The sequence below is a fragment of the Panthera pardus genome, unplaced genomic scaffold (assembly GCF_024362965.1).
Source record: "Panthera pardus isolate Hobbes unplaced genomic scaffold, ASM2436296v1 HiC_scaffold_27, whole genome shotgun sequence".
NCBI classification, from domain to species: Eukaryota; Metazoa; Chordata; class Mammalia; order Carnivora; family Felidae; genus Panthera; species Panthera pardus.
In genome coordinates, this window is record NW_026526843.1 from 93745786 (window position 1) to 93760911 (window position 15126).

General features: G+C 37.0%; 1 protein-coding gene across 1 annotated transcript in view; it reads right to left on the bottom strand.

Moving 5' to 3' along the window:
- CFAP47 (cilia and flagella associated protein 47) overlaps window positions 1-15126 on the bottom strand; it is a 546469-nt gene that overhangs the window by 380641 nt on the left and 150702 nt on the right. The window contains exon 26 of the mRNA XM_053891727.1: window positions 10060-10269. Coding sequence (XP_053747702.1) covers window positions 10060-10269 — 210 coding nt within the window. The remainder of the gene's footprint in view (window positions 1-10059; window positions 10270-15126) is intronic.

Consider the following 15126-nt stretch of genomic DNA (forward strand, 5'->3'; position numbering starts at 1 on the left):
TATGTTTTTTGGATACAAAACTGCATTTCGTACAGCAAAAAGGGTGACATTAAAATATCTATCTCTGAAGATCAGTGAATTCTACAATCTAAAAGAGAGGTGCCTATAAATATGTAATGTAAGCACCTGACAATTAGATTTTCTGATTGTAATGTTAAGTGCCTGACATTAGGCTTGATTGCAGAGGCATCCACTTCAAAGACATGCATCTGAAATAAACAAATTGCCAGCTATACAACTAGAAGAGCCAGGGTACCCAGGCCAGAGATCTCTGGTTAACCTAGGTAACTGACCCTCTGAATACTTGCTTTTCCCTTCCCTCACTTTAATTTCTGCTCTTATATTTTAAAATCACTAATAAAGAGTGAACCCCTGAAACCCTAGGTACCCCACTCTCAACCCCAATAAAGGCAGAACACCAGGCTTGCACACTCTTTCTACTGGCGGCCTCACTGTGTGGCCCCGAGTGTGCCTTATACCCTTAAAAACATGTGAGTAATAAACTGTGTTTTTTCAAACTTCCCTGCTGTTTGTTACTGAGGTGCATCTTGCAGTCATGATAAGAATCACCAAGGTCTCAGTCCAGCCACAAGATGTACTCTGAAAGGGGAAGTGTGTGTGGGGACGCAGCACAAATAGCACAGGTGCAGGTGAATGCTCCCAGCATTTCTAGCCAATAGTCACTATTGATAATGTGAGATTGACCCAAAAGAAAATAGTACAGAATCTTTCCATCTCTGGCTATGACAGGCATTAACCCTTTAATTACTAAGTCTTGAGGGGGCCCAGGGTTCAAAAGGAGCGTTGGAGGCAGGCCAGGCACCAGCGTGAGGACCTAGGACAGTGGCTGGTTACCAACCAACAGAGAAATATTTCAAAGATTTTAACCACTGGCAAAGATACGCACCACTGTGTGCCACGTAATCAGCAGCCATGATTTTAGTTCAACCTCATGTACCAAACAATCCTGCACTATTCTTCCTGTATATTTCCAATCAACCTCTCATTCAGAACATAATATGTGGTTCAACTTGCCTCAAAATACCAAAATCTTCCTCTTCAAGTAATGGGTTATATGCCACATGACATACCAAAACGTGAAAAATAATTTTATTCAATTTTCTTAGTAAACCAACCATGTTGTAACAACAAAATCCTAGGATTTGAAAAGTTAAAGGGTGGGGGAGGGGCGCCTGGGTGACTCAGTGGGTTAAGTGTCTAACTCTTGATATGGACTCAGGTCATGATCTCAGAGTTCATGAGATCAAGCCCCTCATCAGGCTCTGCACTGACAGTGCACTGACAGTGCAGAGCCTGTCTGGAATCATCTCTCTCCCTCTCTCTCTGTCCCTCTCCTGCTTGTTCTCCTTCTGTCTCAAAATAAAGAAACATTAAAAAAAAAATTTTTTTTTAAAGAAAAGTTAAAGGAAAGCAAAGTTGTGTGATAGAGATAATGGGATTTGATCTCAAATCTAGGTTATTTCCCTCCATAGCTGGGTAAGGGTTGAAAAGAGAAATAGTGCCTCAATTTCCTCTGCTATAAATTGGGAATTTATACTTTACAATGCAGATCACTTAAGCAGATTGGGTTAGATAATGTATTAGCAAATAAAGCAAACCTACTCTAAAAGAAAGATGGGTAAAGATTCTCACAGCAATGCCATTTTCTAGTGTTAATATCATTTCTTTCCAAATATTTAAGTGTTCCCCTCTTAAACCTAATCTCTCTTGATGGCATTTTCCCTCATTCAGTCCTTTTAGGTCTAGTGCTTCATGAACTTTACTGTGCACATTAATCACCTGAGGATATTTTTAAAACACAGATGTTGTTTCCTAGATCCAGAATGAGATCACAAATTCTGCCTTTTACAGGAGCTCAGTGTCTGTCCAGATCAGCAACCTCAGCATCAAATGGGAACCTGTTCGACATCCAAATGTGCATGCCCCACCCAAGACTTACTAAATCATCCCCGGTCTGCAGATGGGCTCAGAATCTGTCCTAATAAGCCCCCTGGGTGAGTCATATCTAGGGTCAAGAATGCCCTAGAGCAAGGGTTCTCAACTTTGACTTCCCATTAGATTCAAATGGGGAGGTTTCTAAAATTTGCAATGTGCAGGCGGCCCTCCAGACAAACTATATCATAGTCTCTGGGTTGGACTGAGGCTACTATAGTTTTAAAAAACTTCCCAGTGTCCAGTTTCTACTGTCCAGTCATGAGAAGCACTGCTCTAGAAGGAAAAGAAAAAAATCACCACAATATCTATTTGATAACTAAGGAATTTAGATTTCTTTCATTTGGCTTAAATTTTAATTTTTAATAGCTCACGGTAGCTCCCTTATAAAATAAGTGAAGTTTTTCCTTTGCTCTAAAGTTATTCAAATTAAATTTGGGTATTAAAAACCCAGGGAAGATACCATTTTGAGCATAAGAGGTATGTGTTAAATGGGATTTAAAAAAATGCATGGAGTACCTCAGAGTTCTGACGTACCACATTTCCAACCATGAAGCCTCAGTTTGTATTTTCTCTTTAAAAAATTTTTTAAAAAATATTTATTTTTAGAGAGAGAGAAAGAGAGAGAGAGCATGAGCAGGGGAAGGACAGAGAGAGAGAGAGAGAGAGAGAGAGAGAGAGAGAGAGAGAGAGAGAATCCCAAGCAGGCCCCACATTGTCAGCACAGAGTCTGGTGTGACACTTGAACTCATGAAACGTGAGACCATTACCAGAGCTGAAACCAAGAGTCAGACACTTAAACCATCGAACCACCCAGGTGGCCCTGTGTTTGCTATTTTAACAAAGAGGACTACTAACTCAGGTTAACCTTCTGGTCACCTGAAACATACAGGTGAAATCAACTCTTGATTTTACAAAAGTAAACACCCTATGTTGGGGATTAATCACAGTAAAATAGTAAGATGTTTTTGGCATCCTTAGGATTTCCATGAAATTAATCTCCCAAAGCCATAACCTTCATTCTTTGCAAGGTCTGGGTAAAGTGCCAGTCAAACTTACAAAGCAACACAAAGCATCAAGACTTTATTCTCAATTATAAGCTCCTTCAGGATATAATGTTCCCCTCTCCTCAATTTGCTGTGCAGAAAAAGGGATTACAACATTCTGGCATCTCTTAATCAATTTGTTCTCTGCATGAATTCCCAGATCAGATACATTTTCAAACATAAAAATAAACATCAATACTGAAACATAATATTAACGATGTGGAAATTCCCCAAAGCAATCCTTAACCCTATGATAAATGAACTGCCCCTGTCCATTCTTCCCCTCACTTCAGGGTGGATCCAATCATTCTCTTAATAGAAGAAAATTCCCATCTCTATAGTAGCCACTGGAATCATTCTGGAGATCTAAAATAGTGATTTTAAAACTAATGCCAATTCTAGAACATTTACTCAGTTATTGCAACATGCCAGCACAGGGACTGTTCTAGGCAAGTACCTTACAACTATTTTCACATTAAATTCTCACAATCACCATCTGCTCCAATCATCATATCCTCAGAAATGCTTTATCTGTCTGATACACGGAGGTACCCCTTACTTTCCATCTCATTAAACTTATATAATTTCCTCATTAATCTATGATATAATAGTATTTATCAATTTTTGTTTCTTCCATTACAATAGAAGCTCCATGAGGCCAGGAACTTTGTTTTGACCTCAATTCTAGAAGAAAACCAGGTTTATTATTGCCACTTTGTAGATACTGAATGAATGAATGAATGAATGAGAAAACTAGTCGAGAAACAAGAAACCTTTTCATGAACAAAAGGGATAATTTTGGAAGCACAAGTTTTTGGTGGTAGGGAATGACTGGCTAACCTCATTACTGTTCAAAAGTCATGGATGTTGCATTTTTTCACTGGCTCAGAACCAAGCAATGGCTCCTCACTTCATTCAATGTAAAAATTCAAATCCTTAAAATAACCCCAAAGGTCCCATTGGGTCTGGGGCTGCTGTTACCTCTCCAACCCTTTCTCCTAAATTCCTCCCTTGGCTCCTTCTACTTAGGTTGCACAGGCCTCTTTGTAAGCATCCACCTGGATGACCCTGCATCAGCTATCCCCTTGGTCCGAAAGGATATTACCAGATATCTTTTGAACTGCACTCTCTCCTTCCCATCTCTCAGATCCCATCCTCTTAAGGGAAACACTCCTTATCACACTATACTGAGACCTAGTCACTCCCTCTCTGGTACTCCCCAAGACCTTACCCTGTTCTTGTACTTTTTGCTATAACCTCCAACAATAACCACGTACCAGACTTACCCTTTATTATGTGTACTGTTTCTTGTCTCTTTTCCCCTGCTAGACTCTAAGCTCCACAGGGCAGGTATCATGTTGTGATCTCTGAAGTAACCCCTAGTGCTTAGAATGGTGTCTGGTACATGGTGGACATTCAATAAATACTTGTTGAATGAAAGAATGAAAGTCTCAGTCATTATTCACAATGTCAAATTGCTAACAGATAATAATGTTAAAGTTGGGGCACCTGGGTAGCTCAGTTGGTTAAGCGTCTGACTCTTGATTTTGGCTCAGGTCAGGATCTCATGGTTCGTGAATTCGAGCCCCACATCGGATTCCATGCTGACGGCACGGCGCCTGCTTGGGATTCTCTCTCTCCCTCTCTCTCTCTGCCTCCTCTCTGCTCACATGTGTGCACACACATGCACTCTCTCTCTCAAAATAAATAAACTTTAGGGGTGCCTAGGTAGCTCAGTCTGTTGAGCATCTGACTTCAGCTAGGTCATGATCTCACGGTTTGTGAGTTTGAGCACCACATCTGATTCTCTGCTGTCAGCACAGAGCCTACTTCAGATCCTCTGCCCCGTTCTCTCTCTCTACCTCTCCCCTACTTGCTGTTTCTCTCAAGATAAATAAACTTAAAAAAAAAAATAAATGTTTATCATTTAGCCAAAGAAGATGTAATTATAGACCTATTACAATTTCCAAAACTGTATCTTCTCCTTCATTATTTTATATTGATTTATTGGTTAGGGGCCACGTGCAGACATTTTAGACATTCACTAATTTTACCAATAATAAGTTAAAACTTTCTCTTCAAGGTAGATTGTTTCTTAGGATGTGTTTCACAAATCTTTACCTAGGTAAGGGAATTCCTGTTATTCCATATGGGGTATATTTCTTGATCCATTCCCCAAATCTAAAGAGTATAACTTATTTAAGATCTATAAATGCACTTAATATAATTATAAACTATACTCCTTGGTGCAAAAAAGGCAATAAAGAAACTAGTGTGTCTGTGTGTATCCCTCCTTCTCTCTCTCTCCCCTTCCCCCCCCACCATACACCCCTACATTGGTATTTCATATGCAAAAAGTAAAAATAAGAAAAATCAAGGAGAATAAGGTTGAATTAATTAGAACATAAGGAAGATAAGTTAACCTAGAATAGAGTTTGATCTGTAAAGCAACATCCCTGACTCTCTCAAAAACCATTCTTTTTAAGTTCATTTATTTATTTTGAAAAAGAGAGAAAGCACCAGCATGGGAGGGACAGAGAAGAGAGGGAGAGAGAGAAACCCAAGCAGGCCCTGAGCTGTCAGCACAGAGCCTGATGCAGGGCTCTATCCCACCAACCATGAGATCGTGACCTGAGCTAAAGTTAAGAGTTGGATGCTTAACGAACTGAACCACCCAGGTGCCCCCCTCAAAAGCTATTCTTAATATCATTTAAGCAATTTTATAAACAGATACAAAAATTCCTCATAAAACTATATACTTCTAAAACATAATGAATTTTGTTTCAATAAACACATTTCTTTTGTAGGAAAAGAAAATATTTTAATTTCTACAAAGAATATATGGTTTCCTTTTTGAAATTTTATTGATGTGAAATGTACAACTTCAAAAAACCACTTTAGCAGTTGTTTTAATACTGGATTTCAATTTAATACATTGATTTGAAGACTTTTGCAAACACTATCAATTTAAAATATCTGAAAGGGTTACAGGATATCTCTTAACTACCCATATATGATAAGCTTATTTTTTAAAGACTTTACTTTTAAGCAATCTCTACACCCAACATGGGGCTTGAACTCACAACGCCGAGATCAAGGGTTGCATGCTCTACTGCCTGAACCAGCCAGGTGCCCCATAAGCTTATTTTTAAGTAAAAATCATGTTCTGTTGTTTACTGATAGTAATTATAACACAGGCTTTTTCAGCGAAACTGTAAACATTAACCATGGACACTATTTATGAGTTTTTGACTCATCAATAAATTAATACATCAATAAAAATAACTGAATATCCAAGTTCTTATTGAGTACACTTTAATTACTATCATTACTACATGTCAGACATGAAATCTTCATTAATGGGTATGTGTCTTTGTGTGAGAGAGAGAGAGAGAGAGAGAGATGCAAAACAACAGGAGAGAAATCACACCATTCCATTTCTTATTCCTTGTAAAGTCTACATATGACAGTGCATATAAAAAAGTATAACTATAATAAAGATTTCTGTATGATTCTATACAACCTAAGTAGTGTTAAAACAAGGTGACTAAGTACATAATCATTGGAAACAGAAATTTGGTTTATCCATTATCAAGAGACAGAGAAAGAGCATGAGCATTGGAGGGGTAGAGAGAGGGGGAGACACAGAATCCGAAGCAGGCTCCAGGCTCTGAGCTGTCAGCACAGAGCTGATGCAGGGCTCAAACTCACAGACCACGAGATCATTAGCCTGAGCCAAAGTCAGATGCTTAACCCACTGAGCCACCCAGGCGCCACCAATTAACATTTGAGTGAGCTTGGACAAGTTATATCACACTATGGCCCTTAGATACCTCTTCTATAAAGCAGAGGTGAAAATCTTAAAAGCATCCACTTCCCAGGGCTGTTGTATGGATTTCATGATATCTAACCTATGATCTAGGACCTGACCTGTGTTAATAGCTGTTGACCTCATGCTTCCTGTATGTGTCCAAGCTTTGATTTGCATAACATCACCTCTCCTAGCTCTCTTCTGTCTCAGTTATGGATATCAAAGCATGCAAGACTCACAATCTGCTCCTGCTGCTCTTTCAGCTTCTCAGTTCTGCCTTGCCAGTATCGATCCAACCAAAAACACCAAAAATATCACCCCCAAAGACAAGGCTGTTTCAACTTCCATACCTAGTATTACACACTTGTAATACTCTTTGACCACATCACCATCCCTCCCATAGATATATACAACCTTCATCCCCAGATTTTGGGGGGAATTTGGGGAAAAGGCAACTAGGGTGTGCAGCCTCTGAACTGAAGGCTCATGAGTGTGGAAGGGACCATTATTAGTGGCAGCAGACACATTAGCATGAGTAATAGTGGATATAGCTCTATATCTATAGAGCTCTATAGCTCTATAGTGGATATAACTTATAGCTCTTAGGCCAGCTGAGCCAATCTGAATGTGACAAAGTGTAAAGAAACAAAATAAGAAGCCATGCAGGTTAGCCCCCAAGGGGAACCACAGTATGAAATGGTCATGCATGAGTAAAAGAAAGCAAAACATGATGGGATGAGTGTTTTATTTTGTACTGAACCCATGCATTCCAATATGGACAAATTGGATGCCACAAAAAAAAAAAAAAAAAAAAAAAAAAAAAAAAAAAAAGGAATCAATTTAGGACGAACACTGGCAAGTCTAATTTGTCCTTTGAGATTTTACTCAGAAACCTGAGTAAATAGCCATCCCCAATTTCCCCAAGACATTATCAGTTGCTCCTATTGCAATGCCTTTTGTATTCACCTCTTGGCACCAAAGAGTATATAAAAAAACACTGTTTAAAGTTCACCTTGGGGGCGCCTGGGTGGCGCAGTCGGTTAAGCGTCCGACTTCAGCCAGGTCACGATCTCGCGGTCCGTGAGTTCGAGCCCCGCGTCAGGCTCTGGGCTGATGGCTCGGAGCCTGGAGCCTGTTTCCGATTCTGTGTTTCCCTCTCTCTCTGCCCCTCCCCCGTTCATGCTCTGTCTCTCTCTGTCCCAAAAATAAATTAAAAACGTTGAAAAAAAAAAAAATTTAAAGTTCACCTTTACTACACTGACCTCCATCTCAAAGGACCCCTTTCTAATTTATCTTTTCCTACCCAAAAGATGTGGCAGATCACACGTAGATTACCCACAATAAATATAATAGATGAAAACAAATCAAAGAGTAATATTTTTTCCCAAGAGAAATTCTGAGGTGAGAGGGAAGCTCTCACCTTTCCTGGTGGAAGACCTCTTTTATCTCAATGAGATTCAAGATGGAAAGTCTACAGAAAGGCAAAGCCAGCTTTGGAGAGTTGACAGAAGACCTGATGTTATGCACTATGGGAAACTAGATGAGGAGTTAACAATGAATGCATCAGTAAAAGGTTTGCTAATATTAAGGTTCCACAGAGTTCTCATGATTCTTGTTCATCTGGGTGCACAGGAAAGCCTTTTGGAGCCCAATTATGATTTTCAAAGTTTCTAAATTACTTCTAAAAGCTCTACTTTATCCCACACTTGCTGAGGGTTGGGATGGAGCTTAGGGGTAATGAAGGTAAGCAGGGTGGGGAAATCCAGGTAAGAGCAAACAAGTCTCAAGGCTGAAAGGAAGCACACAATAACGACAAGGAAAGAAAAAAAAAAAAAAAAAAAGATAATCAATTATAGCACTTCCTCCTTGTAGAGACTGTCTTCAGGTCTCCTTACCATCCTGTTAGTTGACCAGACGTCAATACACTGACACAGTGAAGTCTGTTCCAGCCCCTGTTAGAACCAATTATTCCCCTGTCCCAGAAACAATCTTGTCCACCCAGTATTTAGTGAAACTATTTCTCTCCTCACCCTGGTAATGAGGTCTGAGTCTTCATTAGCTTTAAGACATTCGTGGATAAATTATTCATGATTTTTATTGGTGAGTTCAAAGCTAGACCTTCCATAGTGCTCTGGGCAAAGTGTAAATTTGTGGACTGAAGTAAAGTTAAACTTTTATGAACAAGGTCAGCAATGTACAAAAAGACAGAATGTCTCCCAGGACAGAGGCACAGAGTTCAGTGCTTGACAGGAGCCTAAAGCAAAACCATTAAAATTTTGTTTTTAAATGTCAACACAAGACAGGCTGTTAGCATCAAAAGAGAAAAATGGGAGTCTGCATAGTGTAACTTAGATGATTTTACCCATCAACATATGCAAGAGACAAAGAAGCTGGAGGTCTGCAGAACTCCATGAACTGTGTCCTGGCTACGGCCACACTTTTCACTGGATGCAACATTTCCAGTACCATTTCTCTCCCTTCTAATTCCTAACACAGAAGTCAGTCTTTGACCAGGAATACACCAAAGAGTAATAACCCCACTACTAGTTAATAAATTATCACACTGAGCACATACACCAACACTAATCTTCAGCGTACAATTCCCTCCAATGCTACTTCTCATTATAAACATTTTTAACAAACTTGATTGCTCTACCCATTGGTGTCTTACAATTTGGAAAATCAAATCTGCTCAGGGTGTAATTTAAAAGTAGAATTTCCGGTCCCACACGGTAAGAAATCTAGAATCATGTTTTCACCAAGGTGTATTTGAATTTCCCTGAGTCTGTTAAAGCTACATGTAACAAAATCATATTGTTTGGAAACTCATTATGTTGATGTTTCTCATTTTCATTTAATACTTATTTAACATTTCCTTTGTGCCAGTTCCTGTCCAATTAACTCAATAGTTATTAACTCAGGGCATTTCTTACTATTACAGATGGGATTCTGTAGATAGGTTTTGCTATTGTCTCCATTTTACAGATGAGAAAACAGAGAGGCTCAAAAGAGTAAATGAGTTCACCACAGTTAACAGAGCAAGGATTCAAACCCACGTAACCTAGCTTCAGTATATGCTAGTTACCACTATCAAGCTGTTTCTCATGGGAACCATGCTGCATTTAGAACTTTTAAAAAGACCTTTAGGCCCAAAGTCATTATTTTAGATGTCTCTCCATTTAACATTTTACAAGGGTGTAAAACATAAACTCATTATTCTTCACTGTCAGATACAAAAGAATCTCTTACCAGTTATCTCTGTTATCACAGAAAAGAATATCGGTGAAAAATGACACAGGTTTAGATGATTTAAAGCTGAGGTGGCAGGTGAGCTGAGCATTTATTCCACTGGAAGACCCTGTGATGACACAGCCTTTTGGAAACGTTACAGAAAGAGGTTGAGCCTCATCACCATCAAGAAGGCTCACTGTGGGAATCTGGACATCTAAAGTGGAATCTCTGTTTAAAATTAAAAAAAAAAAAATAGCTCAAAATCCAAGCAAGTCACTGGATGTAAATGTGTCTCCCTCTGTTTATTGAACCATCCGAACAATTAAACAAGTATTTAAAATAATATACCCAATTATTAAAGATATTTTGCATCATCTCTTACGTTCTGGTCCCAATATAAGTAAGATGGATAATATATTAAATTGACCACATAAGATGATCCAAAGTTCCTTTTGTCCTCTAAGAACTAAAATAGAGGATTAAGACACCTGATTAAATACAATGTGCTTTTATCGATAGCCATGATATAAACAGTATTGCCCTTAAATATATCCTTATAGAAATTTACCAAAAATTACCACTTTGACAGCTAATGCTTTAATGAATATGGACTAAATATAATATTAAAAGATGCATAAACACATATAATGTTTAATGTGGATACTATTAAGCACTTGTATACATATACTATGAATATTTTCTCATCATTACTAAAAATTCCACTTAACGTTCTTCACACATTTCATTATATACCTATAATTCATTTAAACAATCTAAAATGTTTATGATTTCTAATAACACAGTATGTAGTATACACTTTTAAATATAATACTTGAGCAACGCCTGGGTGGCTCAGTTAGTTAAGCATCCGATTCTTGTTTTTGGCTAAGGTCATGATCTCGCAGTTCTAGAGAAAGAGCCTCGCATTGGGCTCTGCACTGACAGCACAGAACCTGCTTGGGATTCTCTCTCTCCCTTTCTCTCTGTCCCTCCCCTGCTCTCTATCTCTCTCAAAATAAATAAAATTTAACAATAAATAAATACTGGATAACTTTTAGTGCTCAATAAATATTTAACCATATTACTCAAAATTTTATTGTATATGTAGGCTCCTATAGCAAATAAGAAGTATTACTAAATGGGAATCATATTTCCCTAATATGTTAATTAGAATGAAGATTATTCAGCTAATTAACTTTAAAAAGTAAAGAAAGATCCCAACTTAAATTACTCAAGCTGATCGGGTTCACTAGGTAAAAAATTAAAAATGTAATTTACAAATCAGGTTTAAATCCAATTCTGTTGTTAATTAGCTACATGTCACTGGATAAGTCATTAATGCTGTTGATTTGACCGTTCATACAATGAGGAGACTGGGTTATATCATCTCTATAGTCCCTGTTACATGTTCATTTCATTATATCATATTTTTCAAGATTCAGCTTTTGACTTGAGATCATTTTTAAATTTGTTTTTAATATTCATTTATTTTTGAGAGAGAAAGACAGAGACAGAGTGCAACTGAGGGAGGAATAGAGAAAGAGGGAGACACAGAATCTGAAGCTGGCTCAAGGCCCTGAGCTGTCAGTGCAAAGTTTGAGTTCAAGCCCCACATCATCAGTCTCTGTGCTGACAGCTCAGAGCCTTGAGCCAGCTTTGGATTCTGTCTCCCTCTCTGTCTTTGCCCCTTCCCTGCTCACATACACACTCTCTCTCTCAAAAATAAATAAACATTAAAAATAATTTTAATAAAAAGAGACTGAACTAGAGAAGCGCTGAGGTACATACAAGACCTAGACGTTTATGAAAATAATGCTTATAGGCAATTCACAATGGTGCACAATTCCTCACAATTTATATAATTTTAACATGTCAACTAGCTAATCTTTATTTCTTTATAGATAGGTGTATATTTCTAAGTAAAAGTTTGTTTGGCTTTCTTTTTTTGTTGTTTTATTTGAAGGATACCAACATACATAGTCTTGCTTGACTTAAAAAAAAATTATCTCAATATTTTGTTCCTAAGATTCCTAACATAGTTGTCTCATTAGCTGAAGTTCATCCACTTCACAGCTATAGCTATATTCATGTACACATATATCACAAATTATTATCCTTTTACCTGTCACAGGACATTAGTGCAGTTCCCAGATTTTGCTATTCTGAATAATACTACTACGAACAAAGTCAAACATATAGTACACAAGTGCAAGAGGTTTTCTTGCATACACTATCAAGTGCATTTGCTGGGCTGTGAAATATGCAGATTAAACACTTTGCAGATTATTATCCAGTGTGGTCCTAACTCATTGACATTGTAACTGGGACCTGACTTCTTAATGTTTACCTACCTTTAACAGGCAAAATGCTTATCTTATTGTAGTCTCTAAATTTCATTTCCAAATTTACAAAAAGGCCAATTACATGTTTTCAGATGTTCATTATCTACTTAGGAATCTTCTTCTGTGAAGTACTTATCAAAGTTTTTTGGCAACATTTCTGTTGAGTGATTTGATTTTTTTTAAATTTTTTTTTAATGTTTATTTTCGTGAGAGAGAGACAGAGACAGAGCACAAGCAGGGGAGGTGCAGAGAGAGAGGGAGACACAGCAGCCTGGAATCCAAAGCAGGCTCCAGGCTCTGAGCTGTCAGCACAGAGCCCGATGTGGGCCTCGAACTCACAAACTGTGAGATCATGACCTGAGCTGAAGTCAGAAGCTTAACCAACTGAGCCACCCAGGCATCCCTGGTGATTTGATATTGTTCTAATTTTTATCATTTACTTTTTTATTAGCATGAATTTAAGTCTTGCAAGAAATCCTTCTCTACCTACAAATGTTAAAATTGTTTGCCAAAATATTTTCTTTAATTTTTCCTTAAATGTGAAATTTAAGACTTTACTCCATTTGTAATGGATCTTTTTGTATTATGTAAGACAGGAAGCCAATTTGAAATATTCCACACAAATAATCAATTGTTCCAGTACCATTTACTGAATAGTAACTTATTTTCTTCCAAGATCTATAATACTATTTATGTCAAATAATCAGTATCTATTCATGTATGGGCTTTCTCCAAGTCTCTTTTTTCTATGCCTTTGGTCATTTTACCTATCACTACACAACTATCATATTGGTTTAGTCTTGATATTTTATAAGGCAAGTCCTTATTCTTCTTCTGGAGTGGTTTGGCTATTCTAGACCCTTGATTCTTCCATGTAAAATTTAGAATTTTCCTTGTTAATCTCCATGAAAAATTTTATTTAAATTTTTATTGCAGTCGTATGAAACATGTAAAGTGATTTGTGAAGAAATGTCTTTTTTACAATACTGAATACTCCAAGTCATGAATATGGTGTAAATCTTCATTTACTTATGAGTTCTTTAACTTAAGTTTTATAATTTTCTCTATATAGTTCCATATAGTTCTTCCACATCTTTTGTTTGATTTATTCCTACTATTGTTAATTTTTAATGTTTTTATAAACAGTAATTTTAAAGTTTCACATCGTAAATGTTGTATGCTGAAATGCCATGTATTTTATTATTGGACTTATATTTGTCTATTTTGATAAATGACCTTCATAGCTTTATCTAATCTACAGATAGTGACAGTGCTTATGTACCTACTCTTACATATTTTATTTCACTTAACTCCCTGGATGAATTAGGTTTTTCAGAAAAATGTGTTAGGGAGGCAGTGATTACAGCCATCCTTGTCTTTTCGTTTTTACTCAAAGGGAATTGACTTATGTTCCAGTATCCAACATAATACCACTTCTAGATTCATGATAGAAAATTTCAACAATTTAAAGAATATCTCTTTTATTCCTGATTAAGAATTTTATCATGAATGGTATTGTAATTTTATCAAATGCTTTTTTCTTCTGCATCTATGGAAATAATCATATCATTATTCTCTTTAATTCGTAAATGTGATAGATGAAATAAAAAGGTATTTTAGATTTTTTAACATTAGGCAAATCTTACAATACTGGGATATACCCACACTGGTCATGATTTATTAATATATTTATATAAGTAATAAATAATATATATAATTTAATTCATTAAGGATTATTGCATCTATAGTCATAAGAGAGATTGGCCTATAATTTATCTTTCTCAAACTGTCATCCTTTGATTTTATAATAAAAATTTCTGACTTCATAAAACAAATTAGACCACACTATTTTTCTATTCTATACAAGAATTTCTATAAGGTTTGAGATACCAGTTTCTTGCAAGTTGAGTAAAACTAGCCTGTAAAAAAAATCAGAAGATGGCATTTTCCTTCTAAAATGTTAAGTATTGGGGTGCCTGGGTGGCTCAGTTGGTTGGGCAGCCGACTTCGGCTCAGGTCATGATCTCATGGTTGGTGAGTTTGAGCCCCGCATCGGGCTCTGTGCTGACAGCTCAGAGCTTGGAGCCTGCTTCAGATTCTGTGTCTTCCCTTCTCTCTACCCCTCCCCTGTTCATGCTCAGTTTCTCTCTATCTCTCAAAAATGAATAAACATTAAAAAAAAATTTAAAAAAATGTTAAGTATTAACTCAAAGACTTTCTGTCTATTCTCAGTATGGTTTTAGTAAATTATATTATTTCTACAAATTTCCCATTTAAGTTTTCAAATGTATTGGAATAAATTTCTTCATAGTATTTTAATTTTCTCATTTTTCTCCAATGCCTATATGATTATATCCCATTATTTTTAAAGTTTATATATTTTGAGACAGAGAGAGAGCACATACCTGTGCATGCAAGTGGGGAAGGGGCAGAGAGAAAGAGGGAGAGAGAGAATCCCAAGCAGGCTCCACATTATCAGTGCAGAGTCCAAGGCAGGGCTCGAACCAATGAACTGTGAGATCATGACCTGAGCTGAAATCAAGAGTCAGACGCTTAACCTACTGAGCCATCAGGCACCCCATATGCATCATTATTCTTAATATTATGTAGTTGTACCTTCTCTCTTTTTGTTCCTCATCAATGTCACTGCACCAGTATCCATTGTATTAGTTCTTCAAAGAACCAACTTTTGGTTTCAGTAAACAATCTTCTATATATTTGTTTCCTATTCCTTTAATTTCTA